At 43.4% G+C, this 17,181-nt stretch overlaps 1 protein-coding gene and 1 long non-coding RNA gene across 3 annotated transcripts in view; one reads left to right on the top strand and one right to left on the bottom strand.

Annotated features, from left to right (window-relative positions):
- LOC309353444 overlaps positions 1–17,181 on the top strand; it is a 162,835-nt gene that overhangs the window by 4,789 nt on the left and 140,865 nt on the right. The window lies entirely within an intron of this gene.
- LOC309381065 (macrophage mannose receptor 1-like) overlaps positions 4,032–17,181 on the bottom strand; it is a 39,522-nt gene continuing 26,372 nt past the window's right edge. The window contains exons 21-29 of one of the 2 annotated variants that reach the window (XM_081931468.1): positions 16,356–16,470; positions 15,796–15,944; positions 14,232–14,337; positions 12,255–12,487; positions 10,514–10,679; positions 9,088–9,240; positions 7,230–7,340; positions 5,634–5,843; positions 4,032–4,401 (exon numbers count right to left, since the gene is read on the bottom strand). In XM_081931468.1, the coding sequence (XP_081787594.1) occupies positions 4,355–4,401; positions 5,634–5,843; positions 7,230–7,340; positions 9,088–9,240; positions 10,514–10,679; positions 12,255–12,487; positions 14,232–14,337; positions 15,796–15,944; positions 16,356–16,470 (1,290 nt within the window). In that variant the 3' untranslated portion in view covers positions 4,032–4,354. Of the gene's footprint in view, positions 4,402–5,633; positions 5,844–7,229; positions 7,341–7,704; positions 7,834–9,087; positions 9,241–10,513; positions 10,680–12,254; positions 12,488–14,231; positions 14,338–15,795; positions 15,945–16,355; positions 16,471–17,181 lie in introns of those variants that run through there. The other variant, XR_014173284.1, reaches the window with a different exon arrangement.

Raw genomic sequence — 17,181 nt, 5'->3', positions numbered from 1 at the left:
CAAATGTAGCAGCCAGATTGCTGGCTGGGGTTCCATTTGTATTGCATATAACCCATTTAAAATAGCTGCCCTGGCAGCCAGTTCATTTCTGGGCCCAATTCAAAGTGCTCATGCCCCAAATATCTCAATGACCACCTCCTTCCATACAGACCACTTTGCTGCTGAAATCGGCAGAGAACAGCTCTTGCTAGTTCCCCCACCCTCAGAGGTGAAGGTAGCCAGGAGAAGGCGCTCTCTGGCAGCTGCTAAACTGTGGAACTCCTTCCCCACAGAGGTGCACATGGCACCTTCATTATATTGCTTCTGGAGGATGCTGAAGACACACCACTTTCCCCTGGCTTTTGACCTTTGAGGTATTTTTGAGGGCCCACCTCATTTTAATAATTGTTAGTTGTTTTCAGTTGTTTTCAATATTGTGTTTAAGTGCTGTAACCCTCCCTGGTACCTCTACTAGCTCTGCTCCCACTCTTGCCTTCATATTACAAAATACACAGACTTTGTGGTGGGCAGGGGGAGTAACTGTGAATCAAGTTTTCCCCACCGATAAAAAGAGGCCTGCTTGATCAACCAAAGGCCCATTTAGCATTCTATTCTCAGGGTGGCCCTCCAGTGCTTGTGATGGGGACCTCACAAGCAAGTCCAACAGTCTTCTTTCACTCATGGTGAGTGATCGGAGGAATTCTGCCTCCAGTAATGGAAGTAACATAGCCATCACGACTAGATGTCACTGAAAACTTCCTTCTCCTTTAAAAGCCTCTCCACCCCGCCCAGTAGCATCTAATTCATTGCACTCTGTGTCCTCCTGGCCTCATTATGCTGAGAGCAGCAGCCAATGTGAGTTTCTGGGTTGAGGGAGCAAAGAAAGCTTTCTCTATCACCCTGAAGGAAGCAAAGAAAAGTGTAGAGCTTTAAGCTCTCATCAGAAAGGCATCCAAACAAGTAAAACAGCTGAGGCACCATCCAGATGGAAACAAACTGCATATACAAGGAATTGTTTTGCATGCAGTTGCTCTTTCTGAATCAGCACCTTGGCTGCACATATGGAGTCCTTTGTGAATCCTGACAAGTCGACTCACCCCTTTTGGTGTGGCAGCATTGCAGGACGGCAGAGGTTCCACAAGGGTCCTTATGATGGAACCATGGCTTCAGTGCCCTTCCTATCAGGAGCCGGATCCTAGCCTGCACCCTGCTTTGGTGAATGGGGATGCAGGCTGAGGCATGGGCTGTGCCAGGGGGTGGAGCTGACAGAGCGGGAAGGCTTCCATTGGGTCCACCCCTTGGCCATTTAAGCAGCCTGCACCTGTTTGTCCCTTCGTCGGGTTTCCCCACCCACCCTTGGTTTAGGCTGATAGTCAAGGATTTTGCTGTGGCTACGGTGGTCGCTGTTCTTTACAGGGCCCGGTAGGAATTTGTCCACTGGGCAAAGTGCCTCTGACCCGATGGTTTTGCCTGCCTCATAGCAACCGTCACAACTGGACTTGAGCATTGGGGAAATCCGTGGTCTTGGATGGAGGGGAAGTTGTAGTCTCCGCCTGCCTCTCCAAAAGCTGGGGGAGCCTGTTAAAGGGATCTAGGGGGAATGGTCATGTCCACACGTCCAGGGAGGGCCAGGGCCGAAGGCACTCCCCCAAACGGCGGTCCCAGCGGGGGTCACGCTATTTGATGCAAGTCTTAGGAACCCCCGTCTGGATTGACCTATGTGTCACTTCCAGCGGGCAGGCCAGAAGGATTTTGAATGCCCCATGCCCAAGCCAAACCTCTTTCATCTGTATTCAATAAAGGTGTGGCCTGTTTTCATCCAAACCAGTCTTGTTGGTCTCTTATTCATCTGATTTGGGGATTGGGGAGCATGGTGCCTGGACCTGCAACTGGCTCTTCAGAAGAAGAGTGGAGGTCCTCCTGGGGGAGAAGGAGGTTCACCATCCTTGGCTCTTTTCTCCCCTACCTGATGAGTGGGTTCTTAGGTTTCTTAAAGGGCTTTATGTGTGAATGGTTCACTGTTTTGTGGCAAAACTGAAGGATACCAACAACATGATCCTTAGCTTGAAAAAAAAATTCTTCCAGTAGAAAATACTCTGCATAGAATATATTTTTATTGAATAAACATTACACATTCAGAGCATTCTACATCCTGACTCCATTTGTAGAAAGTGCCCCTGCATATTGGGACAATTCCCAACAATGGTTACTTCTTTGAAATAAATGAATTATCAGTATAATCCTAAACCTGCTCATTCAGAAGTAAGTCCTATTGAGTTCAGTGGCACTTACTCCTATGTAAATGTGCAGAGCATTTGAGCCTGAATGTATTAATCCCCTTCTTGCTTCTCCACAATAAATTCTGAGTACTGATTCTGAGAAACTATTGTGCTGTCCTGATGCGAAAGGGTCTCGACACCCGCTAGTAAAGTTTGTGACTGTCTGTGTCTTCTTTTGTAGAAAATATAGACTGCAGCACCCACAGCAATAACGATGAGGAGAGCCGGGAGAATCACCATCATCAGTCTGCCTTGCGGTAATTCTGGAACATCATCTTGCTCTACTGGGGGGGGGGGGAGGAAATATATATATGTAAGACGAACAGAGAGAGCATCAAATACTTTCCCCAGCAGAACATCCATACAGACCCATACAGAAGGTTGAGCTGTTGATTCTGCCTGCCATGTCACTACTAAAGACATAGGGTTGCCATATTCAAACAGTGAATATCCGGACAGAAAGGTTGTTTTGCAATATCTCAAAAAATCCATTTTAAAACTATTTTTATGGGAAATCAGCAAAAACGGCACTATCAACATGAGCTGCCATTCACCCAGATTTCCCCGGACATTTTCCCGATTTCCGTGCAGACACTGCTGCTGACTGCAGTATTCCGTGTATGTCTGGGAAATTCCGGACATATAGGAACCCTAAATGAACACTTTCAGAAAGACAGCAGCCCTCCAAAGGGTATTACTGGTAAGCAGTCTCTTACCAGTAATAGAAATGTTTAATGAATGCAGCAAAGGAACAAGCGACCATTCTCAGAGTGCAGGTGTTCCCAATTAAGGTTCCTCCTACTTCCCTTTAGTCACTTCCATCCTCTCGTCTCCTGGCCACCTGACCTCTCAATCATTGAGCCTTTTGCACAGCCAGCTTTTCTAATCTCCTAGCCTTGGGACTGAGAGGCTGCACATCTTCCAGTGCAAGAGAATCTGCTAGCTCACTCTCTTCCTGGTCTTCTTGCTTTCACCTCCCAGTTCTGCCCAACTATTGCCTTCCGAACTGTGCCCCTCAGTGTTAGACGATGAGCAATTAAATAGTCCAGAGATGGTATGTGTGCCACATACACCCGGACAACACCATTACTGGCCCCAACAACATCACACATACCATCTCGGGACTATTTAATTGTTTATCGTCTAACATTGTGTATGCCATCAAATGCCAACAGTGTCCTTCAGCTCTCTATATTGGACAAACAGGCCAGACCTTACGCCAAAGAATAAACGGACATAAATCTGACATCAGGAATCACAAGACAGAGAAACCAGTAGAACACTTCAATCTCCCAGGACATTCTATACAAGATCTCAAAGTAGCTGTTTTACTACAAAGGAATTTCAGAAATAGACTGGAAAGAGAAGCTGCTGAATTGCAACTTATCACCAAACTTAAAACCATGGAGAGACCTGGTCTGAACAAAGACATTGGATTCTTACCTCATTATACATGACAAAGCCATTTTTCACCTTCTCACCCCTTGCTTTTTCCTGTAAGACCTATTGCAGTCGTTAAGAGTCGTCAACAGGCTCATCACAGCTATCTGCCAATCACCCATTCCCACCACCCTTCTGAGTAATACCCCTCCCCACCTTCTCACTATATAGAAGGGCCTGGAAACTTCTGTTTCAGTATATCTGAAGAAGTGTGCATGCACACGAAAGCTCATACCAAGAACTAACTTAGTTGGTGCTACTGGAAGGAATTTTTTTTGTTTTGACTATGGCAGACCAACACGGCTACCTATCTGTAACTAGTCTGAAGGGGTTTGGCACAGCGATTTCTCAACATAGCCTATGTGAGTAAGCAGCTAGGAGGAGTGACACTTCTGTTTCTGTGTGGCAGCTGCTGTTTCCCTCCCAGAATGCCCTAGAACAATGCTACATCTGGATAATTAATTTTGGGGGATGGGATGGGAGTAAATGGTTGCATGCAGTCATTTTAAGGATGTCCACTACCTGTCAAAGGTAATCCTCTCAAAAGACCATCAGACATTTGTCTCTTTAATTTTTAATTGGAAGGTTTTTTGGGGGGGATGTTTAGCCCGGTACTCCAGATAACATACATGCCTATACTTATAACTTGGTTATTTTCATAAAACAGTCTTACCTGTACTTTTTGTTTTTGCCTCTTCAAAAACTGTAAAATAAAGGATATGCTTAAGGGGCAATAAAACATACCATAGCAAATTACACAATGAAGCTAATGTAACAAGGGATTTCTATGCTCCCTTATATAATCAGCCATGGTCAAGAGTCTGGCTTCATCTCTTTGAGATAGTTGAGGTTTCTGAGCACTTTTCAAAGGCAGACCCACTTATTGCACATGAAAATAATCCAAGCAGGATTTAACTAAGGTGTGTGGCCAAATGAGATATCTCAAGGAATGTTAGCAGCTCATGCACTAGCTTTAACTGCGGAGATGCACTCCTGGCCACCAGAGTGACCTAGGCATCTGTGCTCAGAAGCATGTCAAAACTGTGAACCTATGTCTTCAGGGGGCATGTTACCCGTTCCGGCACAGGCTGAATCCTTATTCCCTGTTCTGCCTTCCAACTGACCAAGAGCTCCTCTATCTTGCCGGATTGAGTTTCAGTTCGTTTGCCCTCATCCAGTCCATTGCAGATGACAGGCATGGTTTAGAACTGAGACAGCTTCCTTGGATTTAGGTGGAAAGGAGAAATAGAGCTAGGTAGGTGTCATCAGCATATGGGTGACACTGAACCCCGAAACCCCAGACAACCGCCCCCAGAAGTTTCATATAAATATTAAATAGCATGCGGGGCAGAACAGAACCCTGAGGGACAACACAGGACAACAGCCAATACTGTGCCTCCAAGTCCCATCCCAGCAAGGCAGCACAAAAGGATACCATGGTTGGTGGTATCAAAAGCTGCTGAAAGGTTCAGCAGAACCAACAGGGCCACACTCTTCCTGTCCAACTCCTGGTATAAGTCATATGCCAAGGCCACAAAAGCCATCTCAGTCCCTTGAGCTCAGGCTTGAAACTGGAAACCTACCCCATCTGGGCAGTAGAACCATAGACGTGAATTCATGGATAAATTTAAGAAGAGGACAGATAAAGATATACTTCTAGTACTATGAATCTAGCCAGAGAACAGTTAGACAGGAGTGTATTATTGAGTCTATACAAGTCTCCAGTCCTATTTTTCTAGAAAAAGAGATGCCGGAACTCACCATGAACACCTCCCTTGTTCTCTTATAATGGCAATGGCGCCCGCCTGACAGGTGCTGGAAATGAGTTCCAGTGAATTCTGGCTGAAAAAAGACCTGCAAGTCTTCTCAGCGTTCAGATACTGCTTTGTATCATAGGTATCACTAAATCAACTATAATAAACATTGAAGTCTTACCTTTGTTTGTTTTACAAATAAATCCACGCGAATGTACGCAGTCTCCCCTGATCCACTCTCCACTATCACCATACATGAAAATGCAATAGTTCCAATAGTCAGGAAGACCAGAAGCAGGTCCCATAAATTCATATTCTGGATCAAATATGGGGTATTCACCTTTCCAGTTAATAAAATCCAGTGCAGTGTTATCTTCCCATACCCATTCTCCTAATTACAAAAGTACATGATTGTTATAATGACTATAAAGGGAAGAGCAACACGTTGCAATGCATTCTATATTGGAAATTCATTTTAAAAGTATTCTTGCTGTTCTTCTTCTGAAGCATTTTCAGTCTGGAACATATGCATGCAACCTCAATTATTGTATAATACATAGCTGATATAAGCTTATGTCCTACATTTTTCTGCTTGTGAAAAATGGTGAGGATATCTCTGATTTCTGCCATTACTGCCCCCCTTGTCCCCAAACCATATATTTTCGAATGGCTGCTGGCTCTCAGAAACAGCATTTTGATAAAGTTATGTGGGTGTCCTGTGAAAGATGGGGCACTTCAGATCAAAGCCATAATTAACATTGTCAGTTGCTAAATCTCTTGTTCTCCTTTCTCTAAACTAGGAATTACATGTTTTTCATACTTGAAAACTGTTTTGCTAAATCAGTAGCAAACCCCAACAACTCTGTTTTGGTGGCAAATGACTAGCTCTTCTATCTTCATATAATGAACTGAATTAACAATCAAGTAGTAGAATGAGAAGAGGAAACTATCTCCCCCCCCCTAATTTTATTAATAAGTCTGACAATATGGAAGTTTCAGGCAGTCAAATGCAACACATGTTTACTCAGGCAGAAGTCATAAATGGCTTGGGATCAGGCAACCTGAAGACTACCTTAACCCATTTTAAAAGTGTGCAGATCTTCCAAAGATGCCCTTCTAATCTGTCCCACCTACATCAGGTGCCTATTTTAGAGGAAGTTGATAATGGACCTTCTCAACAGCTGCTCCAAGGATTTGGAATTCCCTGCCAAGGAAGGCTCATTTTGCCCCCTCGCTGAAGGGACTACATGCCTTTGATTTAAAGACAGTTTTGGCCTACTGAGATGATGTGGTTGGAAGTACTCTCTGTTTTCTTCAGTAATTTAATTTTTTAAAAAAGTTTTAACATGCAGCCAATTTAAATGTTCTTCTTAAAGTTGTTTCTCCAATGGTTTGATATTGCTTCTTTATCATGACTTTTTATTGTGGATTTAATTATTGTTAGACACCTCTCTTCCATGGCTTGCACTAGGATGTGGGGAAAGGGTACAAGAAAGCAAACGACAATTCCCTTGGAGGGGCAGAAGGCAAAATGATAATGGACATGCCAGGAGATATGAGTGGGGTTTCCCCCCCCCGAATGCTTGCCAAGAGTAGTCATAAATGCAAACAGGGATGAATTTGCTAGCTCTGTTTGCTAACACTGACAGTATTTCCAGCTGAGCTCTTTCATTTCATAAAGAAATAAATGTGTGCCGTATTTTAACATACTTATATACATGGATAAATATTACAAATCTGTTATCGTAAAAATAAATATTAAATGTAAAGCAATCACCATCTATATTTTTGAATAATCCTATCCAAAATTCTCGTTGACGGAATTGCTGAGTGTGTTCCACCAAAAATTCCAGCTCAGCTAAATCTTCTATTGAAGTCAAAGTGCTACCTAGAAAACATCAAATGGGTAAAGTCAACTCATTAAAATTTGTCTTCCCATTAAAAATAAACACGAAGCAGCCCATTAGGCTAAGACTGGTACTGGCAACAATATAAAGTTATAGAGATCTAAGAGAAAGTGTCTGCCCAGTGGAGGCTGATCCTTTCAGAGCACGTAGGGCATTGCCCCACCAAACTCAATGTGCCCTTGGCCATCCCCACTTTTTTACTTATAACTGAGGGGCTGCACTTCCTGTCTGTCTCAGAGTTGCCTTTGTATAAGTCAGCAGGGAGGAGGATGGGGACAAACTGTAGCTGGTTGGGCTTTGCCTATCATTGGCTTAACTCTGCCAACTTGTGTTGGCTTCACTTACTCTTGGCTTCCCTGCCTTCTGCCCTCCGAGTCCAAATGGGCACCAGCCTCTACTGAATATCCATGTCTTTCAAATCTCTATGATTGCTGTTCAATTGGTTAATGTTTTAGTGGAGAAGAACCTTTGTAACTTCGTCCGTTTATTAAGTGCATAATGAAAAAAAAAGTCCTTCAGTCAAATTTCAACAGAAAATAATTTGCAAGGTAGATGCTCCACAAAAAAATAGAGCTTTAATACTTAAAAAACACACACCATAATTTGCCCTGTTCTTCAAGTTACAGTACACTAAAAACATTTCTACAGCTTTCTAGCATCAACCCAAGAGAAAGCTAACAATCTATCAAGATATTTTATATTGATGAGTTGGGGGAAAGATCATCAGAAGACAGAAGCAAAAGTACATGATGTCATGTCTGCTATGCCAACCTCTAAAGCAGAAGCAATTTAATTAATTCATTTTTTTTTAATCAAATAGAAATTGTTGCAATGTGATCCATCAGTCTGAAGCAGGATAGAAGTTTCATTTAATGAGCTGCAGTGATACAAGGAGAAATAATAGTATAAGTAATCTGGACTAGTGGATACAGTGGGAAGGAAATGAAAACTGAATGGAGATTTGCTGGCAGACCAAGATGGCAGCAACAGTGGGGTGGGTGACAGAGCACCTTTCTAGGGTAATGAAGACATGAGTTAGTGAAACTCATTTTCAAGGCACTGGCAACTCTACCCACTTCATCTCCCCTATGTTTGCCTTCATTCGCCAAGTCTTGCATTAGGCACCTACATCACCCCCAGGAAAAAGGCACTGCCATTTGCACATACCATTGTAATTCCCCCAACAGTGGAGAAATACTCAATCTGGGCTCATAAGTATTTAGGGGGAATTAAAATGGCAGGCCACAGAAACCAAGCTTTCTGACCACACCATGCCTGCTTGGGGAGAAAGCAAGTGAAGGGGAGAAAGACTGGATGGTGAGTCCATCAGAGGAGAGGGCTCAAGACAGCAGCCTAATGGTGTTGATTCCTGGTGTCCGGCCTGTATACTGGTCTCTCTCAATATTCTTTGAATGCTAAAACTTTCTGTTGTTGGATTCAGAAAATAAGAAATAAGTTTCTGGGTGAAGGGTTATTTCTTCCATTCCTCCTGGTTTGTCCAACCTTATGAATCTTACTGATTTAAACAACACAGTTTTCATTCAGAGAACCTCACTGCCTCAAAGATAACACACATTTGTTGTTGGCAGGAATTTCAGCCTCTGTCTCTGGTCAAAGTTCAGAATCCTGTATCCACTATAAGCCCCACTGAACTCAAAGGGACTGTTCTATCTATAGTATTGGATACTAACCACCACTGCCACTGATCTGATTCAAAATGGCACCCACCTAGCTGAGTACATCTTATGAATGCTTCTGCCCATGTATTTGATGTAGGGTAGAATTGATAGCAATGAGTCCGAGAAGGAACCCAAGCTTTTGGGTATCCTTTTGATGAAGGGCATTCTCCTAGGCGCTGTGGTGCTTCCACTGGGATGTCACCTGTTATGGAAAAAACATATTTTTCTTTTTTTCAAAAAATTATAGTTACCTGAAAAATCTATAAATACTAGGGATGTGAAAAACATTTGGACAAATCATGCATCAGGAGACGAAGCAGGATACCTTAGAGGAACTTTGGGCTTGTACAAGGTGAAATGGAATCTGTTCGCACTATTTGCATAAAGCAGGGACCATGGAAGTGTTTGATGGCAATCCAGATATTTGTGCAGCAGCTGCAGGTTTGCAGCTTGTGAAGGTAAAACAGGAAGACACCCAAAGAGTTTGATGAAGTACTAACACCGAGGGAGGGGCAGGTCAGGAAGCATGGTCAAGAAAATGGTCCTGACAGATGTGTCTTTGAGACTTTGAAGCCCTTGGCCCACCAGCCCCTTGTGAAATCCCTTGAGACTTCTCAGCCTCCAACTGGATCTTGAAATTGCCCTGTGAGAAGCAGGAAGCCGATGCTCACCCCGTCCTGGAGCTGCCATGCCACTGGACAAATGTGCTCCACTCACAAGGGCATGTAGAGCAACGATTGAAACAAACTGCTTCAGACAAGAGCTTGCTGAATGTGAAAATGAGTGTACCAGAACACCAGCATCACATGACGGGGGAAGGTACAGCAGACATCGCCGTGGGGAGGGGGCAAGGAAGGAGAGCTTTGTTTTGATTGACAGGTCAAACTTGCATCAGAGGTGGAAAGAAAATCCTTTCATTCTTTCTCACCACATAATGAATTTTCAAGGTGCCTAGCTCAAAGACCCCTGGACAGATGACAGGGTGTGTGTTTTTACCCACATACGCTTCTCTCATGTTTGCATTTTTCATACCAATTTGTCTACAGAGAATTGTGGGATAATGTTATGCACCCCAAAACTGTAACATCTGCTCTTGTGGATAAAGCAGTGCAGTGAACCTCCTGAGACATGGAAGGATTAATAGCTTTAGAAAGTCAACATCGCCTGAAAATAAAAATTAGAAGGTTGGGAATGTTTTCTTATAAACAACAACAGTCCTATGTCTCTTCAGTCAAAACCAGTGGGACCTAAATGGAGTTATCTGATACTGGATTCTTTATTGTAAACTCCACTCTATTTTCACTGATCTATTTGTTATCGTTTGATAGTTTGAATAGTATCATATTCTTCATTTATTTACAATGAAAAAGGCAGAAGTACCAAGAACACTTTTCTCATCTCTGTGCTCAAATGGGAACCTTACTGAAATTAGAGTCAGATGTCTCATATTAAAACAGATATTTTTCTTTGATTACCATGATGTCGCTCACAGACCGTGAAGAATGTTTCGTTGCAAGTTCCTGTTTTCCAGTGACCATCAAGGTCTAGGTAGACACAGGCTATCTTCTGCTTTGGCTCTTCAGGAGCCCAATTAGTATATGTCAGTCTCCGGTTGTTGATCCACTTGTATTGCTCACCAGTCTAAAATACAAATGCACAGTGGAACACTTGAAAAAAACCTTTGGGGTTCATTTCCCATAAGATGCACTTCATGTGATTTACTTTGGTTTCTCCTTCATTCTAATGTCCGCACACATTCACTCCCTTAATAATCTTTCAGGAAAGTCATTCTGGTATTGTTATATTTATAACCTCTGAAGTCATATGGAAAGGTAGTTGCCTCCATTAATATATGCTGGTTGCAAGCCCTTGTGTGTGCATTTGCTGCAGAAAGAAGCAGCGTGAAGAAGAGAGAATGTAAATGCAGCTGCACAGCAGAAAACATCTTGAATTGCTTATTTTCTTGCCTGACAACTGAACTTTATATAGGACTTATAAACATAATGTATAATAATTATTATTTTATTATTTGTACCCCGTCCATCTGACTGGGTTGCTCCAGCCGCTCTGGGAGGTATAGGATTTACAAGACATAAGACCTATGCGTTGGAGAATTACCATATTTTTCACCCCATAGGACGCACCTAGATTTTTTTTGGGGGGGGAATAAAAAAAAATATTTCTCCCCCCCCCCCAGCCCCCAAAACAGGCTGCTGCCTGCAAGCCTTGCGAGCCCGGCGGGACCTCCTGCTGGGCGTGCGAGGTTTGCTGACATCTGCCCGAAGTATGGGGCGTGCTCCGTAGCACGCTCCATGCTTCGGGCTGCAGGCCACCGCCCCAAGCCTTGTGCGCCCGGCGGGACCTCCCTCTGGCGGGACCTTGCGAGGCTCGCGGACACTTACCTGCAGCACGGGGTGTCCTCTAGAGGGCGCCCCGTGCTCCGGGGGGCAGGCTGCTGCCCGCAAGCCTTGCGAGCCCGCAGGAACTTCCACGGGGCTTGCGGATAGCTTCCTGAAGCCTGGAGAGCGAGAGGGGTTGGTGCACACCGACGCCTCTCACTCTCCAGGCTTCAGCAAAAGCCTACATTCACCCCATAGGACGCACACACATTTCCCCTTCATTTTTGCAGGGGGAAAAGTGCGTCCTATAGGGCGAAAAATACGGTAAGTTACTGCATGAGGAACCTTTCTCTTTCCACAGATGAGAGTGAAGGCAACAGTTCTTCTTCTTCTTCTTCTTCTTCTTCTTCTTCTTCTTCTTCTTCTTCTTCTTCTTCTTCTTCTTCTTCTTCTTCTTCTTCTTCTTCTTCTTTTGTTATTCACATGCATGCCACCCAAGCAGGATTCTGTACAGGAGTTGGTACTTCTGAGAATGCTCATGAAAGGTATTACTGTGCTTTAAATGATATTATTTAATGGATATTATTTCTGAATGGGCAATTCATCTGAGGGTGTGTTTATGAGAAACAGAAAAGGATTTTCTCTCTGGGAGATAAACAAGAAATGAAGAGTGGTTGAGTTGCCTTTGGCTGGAGGGACTCTCTTGGCAAAATCTTTTGGGTTATTATGGGTGTTTATGCATTATCAATTGGTTATATCCAAAGCTGTTTGGGGGAAGTTATGCTTAATAAAATGAGTTAATAAAAGCCCTGCATTTTCTAACCTTTGAATACAAACCTTTGATGTGAATACACTAATGTTAACTGTATATACTCACCATTTTGCTGTTCAAGCCAATCCACATGGGCTGCCTATATTTTAACACCTGTAGCCACAGGAATGACTGAATGTAGGGATTCCAAATGCTGGCAAGCTCTGCCTGTTCGGAATTGCATTTTTTCCTGGCCTCTTCCCATGTCATTTTGGGGCCAGCAAGAGAGTAACTGCTGTTTCCAAAGAGGGTATAGCCAGAGACTGGAATCGTCATTTCAGAGCGTGAAAATGCAAGGTCTATAGGAAAGCAATAAAGAGAAAAGGCAAAAGCTCATTTTACACATTACACTATCCTTAAATTTCATTTCACCTGACACTGAAACAGTTCTGTTTTAAACTGAGGTTGGAAGGACACCTGTCAGGGATTCTTTAGTTGTGATTCCCGCATTGAAGAGGGTTGGACTTGATGGCTCTACCATTCTATGATTCTGTTAAATTTCTGAATACAATCATCCTGCAACATCTTATACAAATCTGAAATGAAACATTTAGAAACCTTGTTGTGTACTTTTAAATGTGGACAAGTCCAAGTTTTAATTAAAGACAGATCTGGATCAGACCACAGAATACATTTTCTTTACAATCAAATTCCTAATAAGTATTCACAAACCTATTTGAAACCCATCTTCATTGTTTCCAAAGACTATGTAGTTTTTCAAGGTGGGTTCAATAAACACCCTCCAAGGAGTGTGGCTGTACAAATGGGGTTTGGGTCTTTTTTAAAAAAATTAAAAAATTGAACAGGTCAGTGGGGAAGCCTGTGATTTGATCAACTGAACTGGGCTCCATATTATTACACTAGAAGAGAACTAAACCTATGTCAGCAGCCTCATATTGTCCTATTTTTAGGATGAGCTGTAGAAAAATCAAGTTGCATATCGATAATCACATATAGTAACTATGGTTCCTTGGCATCATGGTTCACTTCAGTGCATGTATAAAATTATGCTGTCATGACTGCTGCTTTCTTTGCTGTATAATAGGGAGTATGGAATCTCTACTACATTGCTGACAATCCGGTTTTCTTTCTGGCCAAAATGAAATGGCACAGAAAACAGGTTGGGACTCATTAAGATGAATTTGTGTGGACAGGCGGAGTCCCCAGACCCCGAGCGGCCCCCTTCCCGTCATGTGGAATAACGACTCAAGACAACGTGCTATGGGATTAAATTGGCCACAACTTTATTAAATTTCAAATGTGGGTAGACCTTGGCTCAGGCATTGGGCGTTCTCCCTCCCCAGTCCCCAGCCGGGGACCTAGGGAGCTTCAGGGTTATCCAGTGGGGGGGGGGGGATGGGCCGGCTCTGGAGAACATATGTTCAAGCAGAGATAGCTGCCCCTGTTACGCCGCCGCCGCAGGGGAGAGCAATGACGACCTTTCGGCATACGGTCAAAGCCTCTCTTCAGAAACCCCTTTAACGGGGAACCCTGGTATCGCCGCCGCAAAGAGGAAGATGGACTAAAGGATTCCGCCCAAGGCCTGATACCGCCAATGTTGTGACGTTTTGCTATGGGAAAGGCGAAACCTGCCAATGCAGGGAAATTCCTTTCCAGCCCTTTAACAGCGACCTTATCGTAGCAGCGCCCGCATACCTGTGAAGAAAAGTTAACCTGCAAAACCTATGAAGAAAAATTAACCTGCAAAGGAAGACATTAACTGAGGGTGGGTAGGGTGGGAGAAGCTCTGGAGCCAAGTGAGGATTCCCAGGTAAGATCCTCCCTCTATTGTGTGGGCAGGTAATCCCTCCCCCTACCTGGCCTGGTCTCCTTGGCAACGCTTCCCCCAGGTGGGATTGGACAACTTACTGAGGTAGGCGGGGACCTTCAGGTATCCCACCTGAGGGAAGGCAAAGCCAAGCCTATGCTGCTAGGGCCGCTCCAGATCTAGGGCTGCACGCGTCCACACAAAGGGCGCCCCCCGTTTTAAGCGGGGAGCGGTCATTAGCAATGTTCTCTGTTACTTCTCTTCTAAACACGTACCAGTGTTTCTTTGGCAGATGTAGCTTTTCTTTGAATAGCAATTTCCACTTCTCCAATTTCCTGCCTCTCTTTCAGGTTCCTTCATTATAAAAACGCAGACGGTTTTCTAAGGAACGAAAATGTAAGAAAGTAACAAGTCAAACAAGAGCCATCTACTCTCTGCCTTTGCACACCTGATGTCTGCCTCTCTTCCCTACTTAACACTCCACCCACTGATAACCATGGATTACTCTGGACCACCCAACCAGGTGTAACCCACAGTGATCCAGAGCTATATCAGCCTTACTCAACTGATGCCTGGATCTCCCCAAATCAGCCTGTTTTGGTTTGAAACACACCCACCCCATTTTTTTTTTGTGATTTTCATCATTCAAATTATTTTGCATTCATTATAACCATACATTAAAGAATTAAACATTGACTTCCCTTCCACCTTTCCACAGCTTCCTCCAACCATCCATTGCAGCTGCACATTCTAGTCATTCCTTATCTTTTCTTTCTCATTTTATCTCAACATAACTTAGACTGCTGAATTTAAACCTACTAATGTTCTAATCTGTTTGCAATGATTCCTCATGTACTCTAGAAACATTTTCCAACCCTCCTTAAATATGCTTTCCTCTTGTTCTCTAATTCTGCTGGTTAAACTAGCCACTTCTGCATATTCTGTCATCCTCAACTGCCATGCCTCCCTCATTGGGACTGCTCTCTCCCCCTCCATTTTTGAGCATATAAAATCCGAGCTGCAGTTGTTGCACAGAAAAATACTCTTTTTTTGGGGGGGGGTGTCCTTGGGGATGTCTGACTATTATTCCAAGAAGAAATGCCTCTGGCCTTTGTTTTGGTCTGCAACTTGGTCAAATTTGTTATACAGCCCTTGTATCGCAAGGCCCTTTCCACCTGGCCTAGGAGGCAGGGCCCAGACTCACCCAGCCCTACTATGTTAAATACCGTATGCATTCTGAAGTTGATCTCCTTTGCAATGTTTTATTTTGAAATCTTTAAGATATTTTAGTTTTCTGTTACGTTGCTTTGACTGTATACTCTATATTTGACTTTCTTCAGATTGTTTTATTTATGTTTTATTGATTTAATATGCTGTAAACCCCTTTGAGGTTATTCTTAAAAATATAAAGAGGTATAGAAATTAAATAAATAAAAATAAAATAAATACTACGGAGGACATTTCTTGTTTTAAGGGGCAGGAGGTGGAGAGTAACATTGATTACATTTTGTTTGGGATTTCTTGGACCCATTGAAGCCGTTGTCTAATCTGTTGCAGTCATTTTGAATCCCATTTCTTCTATAGCAATGGTTTTCAACCTTTTTGAGTCCATGGCTCCCTTGACCAACCACATTCATTCTGTGACTCCCCTATGGAAGCCACTTACACCGAAGTTCTGTTATAGGACGCACGTAATTGGGGATTTCTGCGTCCTGCCCCTTTTCGACACCAGTTTTACTTGCAATTTTGCAATCTGCTGGGAGGGATTAGATATCCACTATGACAGTAGCTTCATGGATCCCAAAGAAAGAGATGAAAGCCTTCACAGGCAGTACTTACACCATAATTCCCAAGTGGGAAGCCTTTGGCCCAGTTTGTATAATAGACAACACTTCTATCTTTCCATACAAATGTGCCTCGACTAAAAGTATTACTCAGTCCAATCCAAGGATCAGTGGAAGCACTTTGTAAATGCAGTGTCAGGAATGCTGAATGAAAATAAAGACACATATTTACATGTCAGATTTGTTAAACTAATTCCCTTTATCTAATAAATGGTTAGTATCACTAGATACTAGTCATGGCTAGAATCACATTCCAGTAATTCCTCTGACAGGAAGATACCTTGAGTAGGAGTGCCAGGACTTTTCAAATATGAGGCCACTCCCTATACAATATTTGCACACATCTGCAGTCACGCTCATAACTGGCTGGGTGTAGTGGAGAATAGGGATTGGGGTGGGGGTTTGTGGAGCTGTGAGGGGATGGGGAACATGGGGCTGGGGTGAGGTGGTTACATAAAGAAAGAAAAGTTGGCAATGGAATGGAAACTGGTGGGTAGGCAGAGTTGGCTACTAGGGGCAGCAGTCCCTAGAGTGTTTTAAAACAACTGACCGCACCTTGAACGACTTTGTTTGGAATACTAGCCAGGTTTCCTCCTAGATCTTCACAAGTAGCTTGTGCATCAGACCAGTTTTTTCTTTCTTCTTCATGAAGGCCAAATAGTTGGAAGCACTGTGAGGGAGAGGGTGTGATAGGAATTTTATGGTCTTAGATATATGGTAATGTTCATAAGTGCACCAACCAAGCACGTACATAGATCAGCACAAGAAGACCAGCCTGGAACCATTTTGATTCCTAAACTGACCAAATGTTTTCTCTGCAAGGTCAAAGGAAAATGGAAAAGCCTCCCCATTGTCTTTTCCTTCACAAATCCTGTCTTAAGGGTATGTCTTTGTTTGAATAGGGTGTGACCCTGTGACCTGGTCCAGGAACTAAGTATTTATCACTACAAAAGACTGGCCAGGCTACCCAGGCAATCCAATCAAGTAACCTGCCAGACAGGAGATAAACGACAGGAGAAAAACAACATTCAAATTTCTGTTTTAAGACCGCCTTTTCTGCCTTTTTCTGTGATGTAGGTATGATGTATCTGAGGGGTGGTCTTAGGTTACACCCCTTCTGTGATGTATGTATGATGTTTCTGGGGGTGGTCTTGATCTACAGGGTGGCAATTTCAAAAGTCTTTATATGGCCTTCCGCGCCATTTTTCTGGGTTCCTCCTCTCTCCTGCGGGTGAGGGGAGCACCCTGTTGCAACAGATCAATAAAGATCAAGCTTACTAGCTGCTTTGCTTCTCAATATTCTCTGGTTGGCCTCTGTTATTTCTCTCCTACCAATAGGGAACCTATGTAACGATTCTATATGGGCTCTTGGATACCCCAT

The sequence above is a fragment of the Podarcis melisellensis genome, assembly GCF_964234715.1.
Source record: "Podarcis melisellensis genome assembly, chromosome: 12".
In the NCBI taxonomy this organism is placed as follows: domain Eukaryota; kingdom Metazoa; phylum Chordata; class Lepidosauria; order Squamata; family Lacertidae; genus Podarcis; species Podarcis melisellensis.
This window is presented reverse-complemented; position numbering and strand designations above follow the sequence as displayed.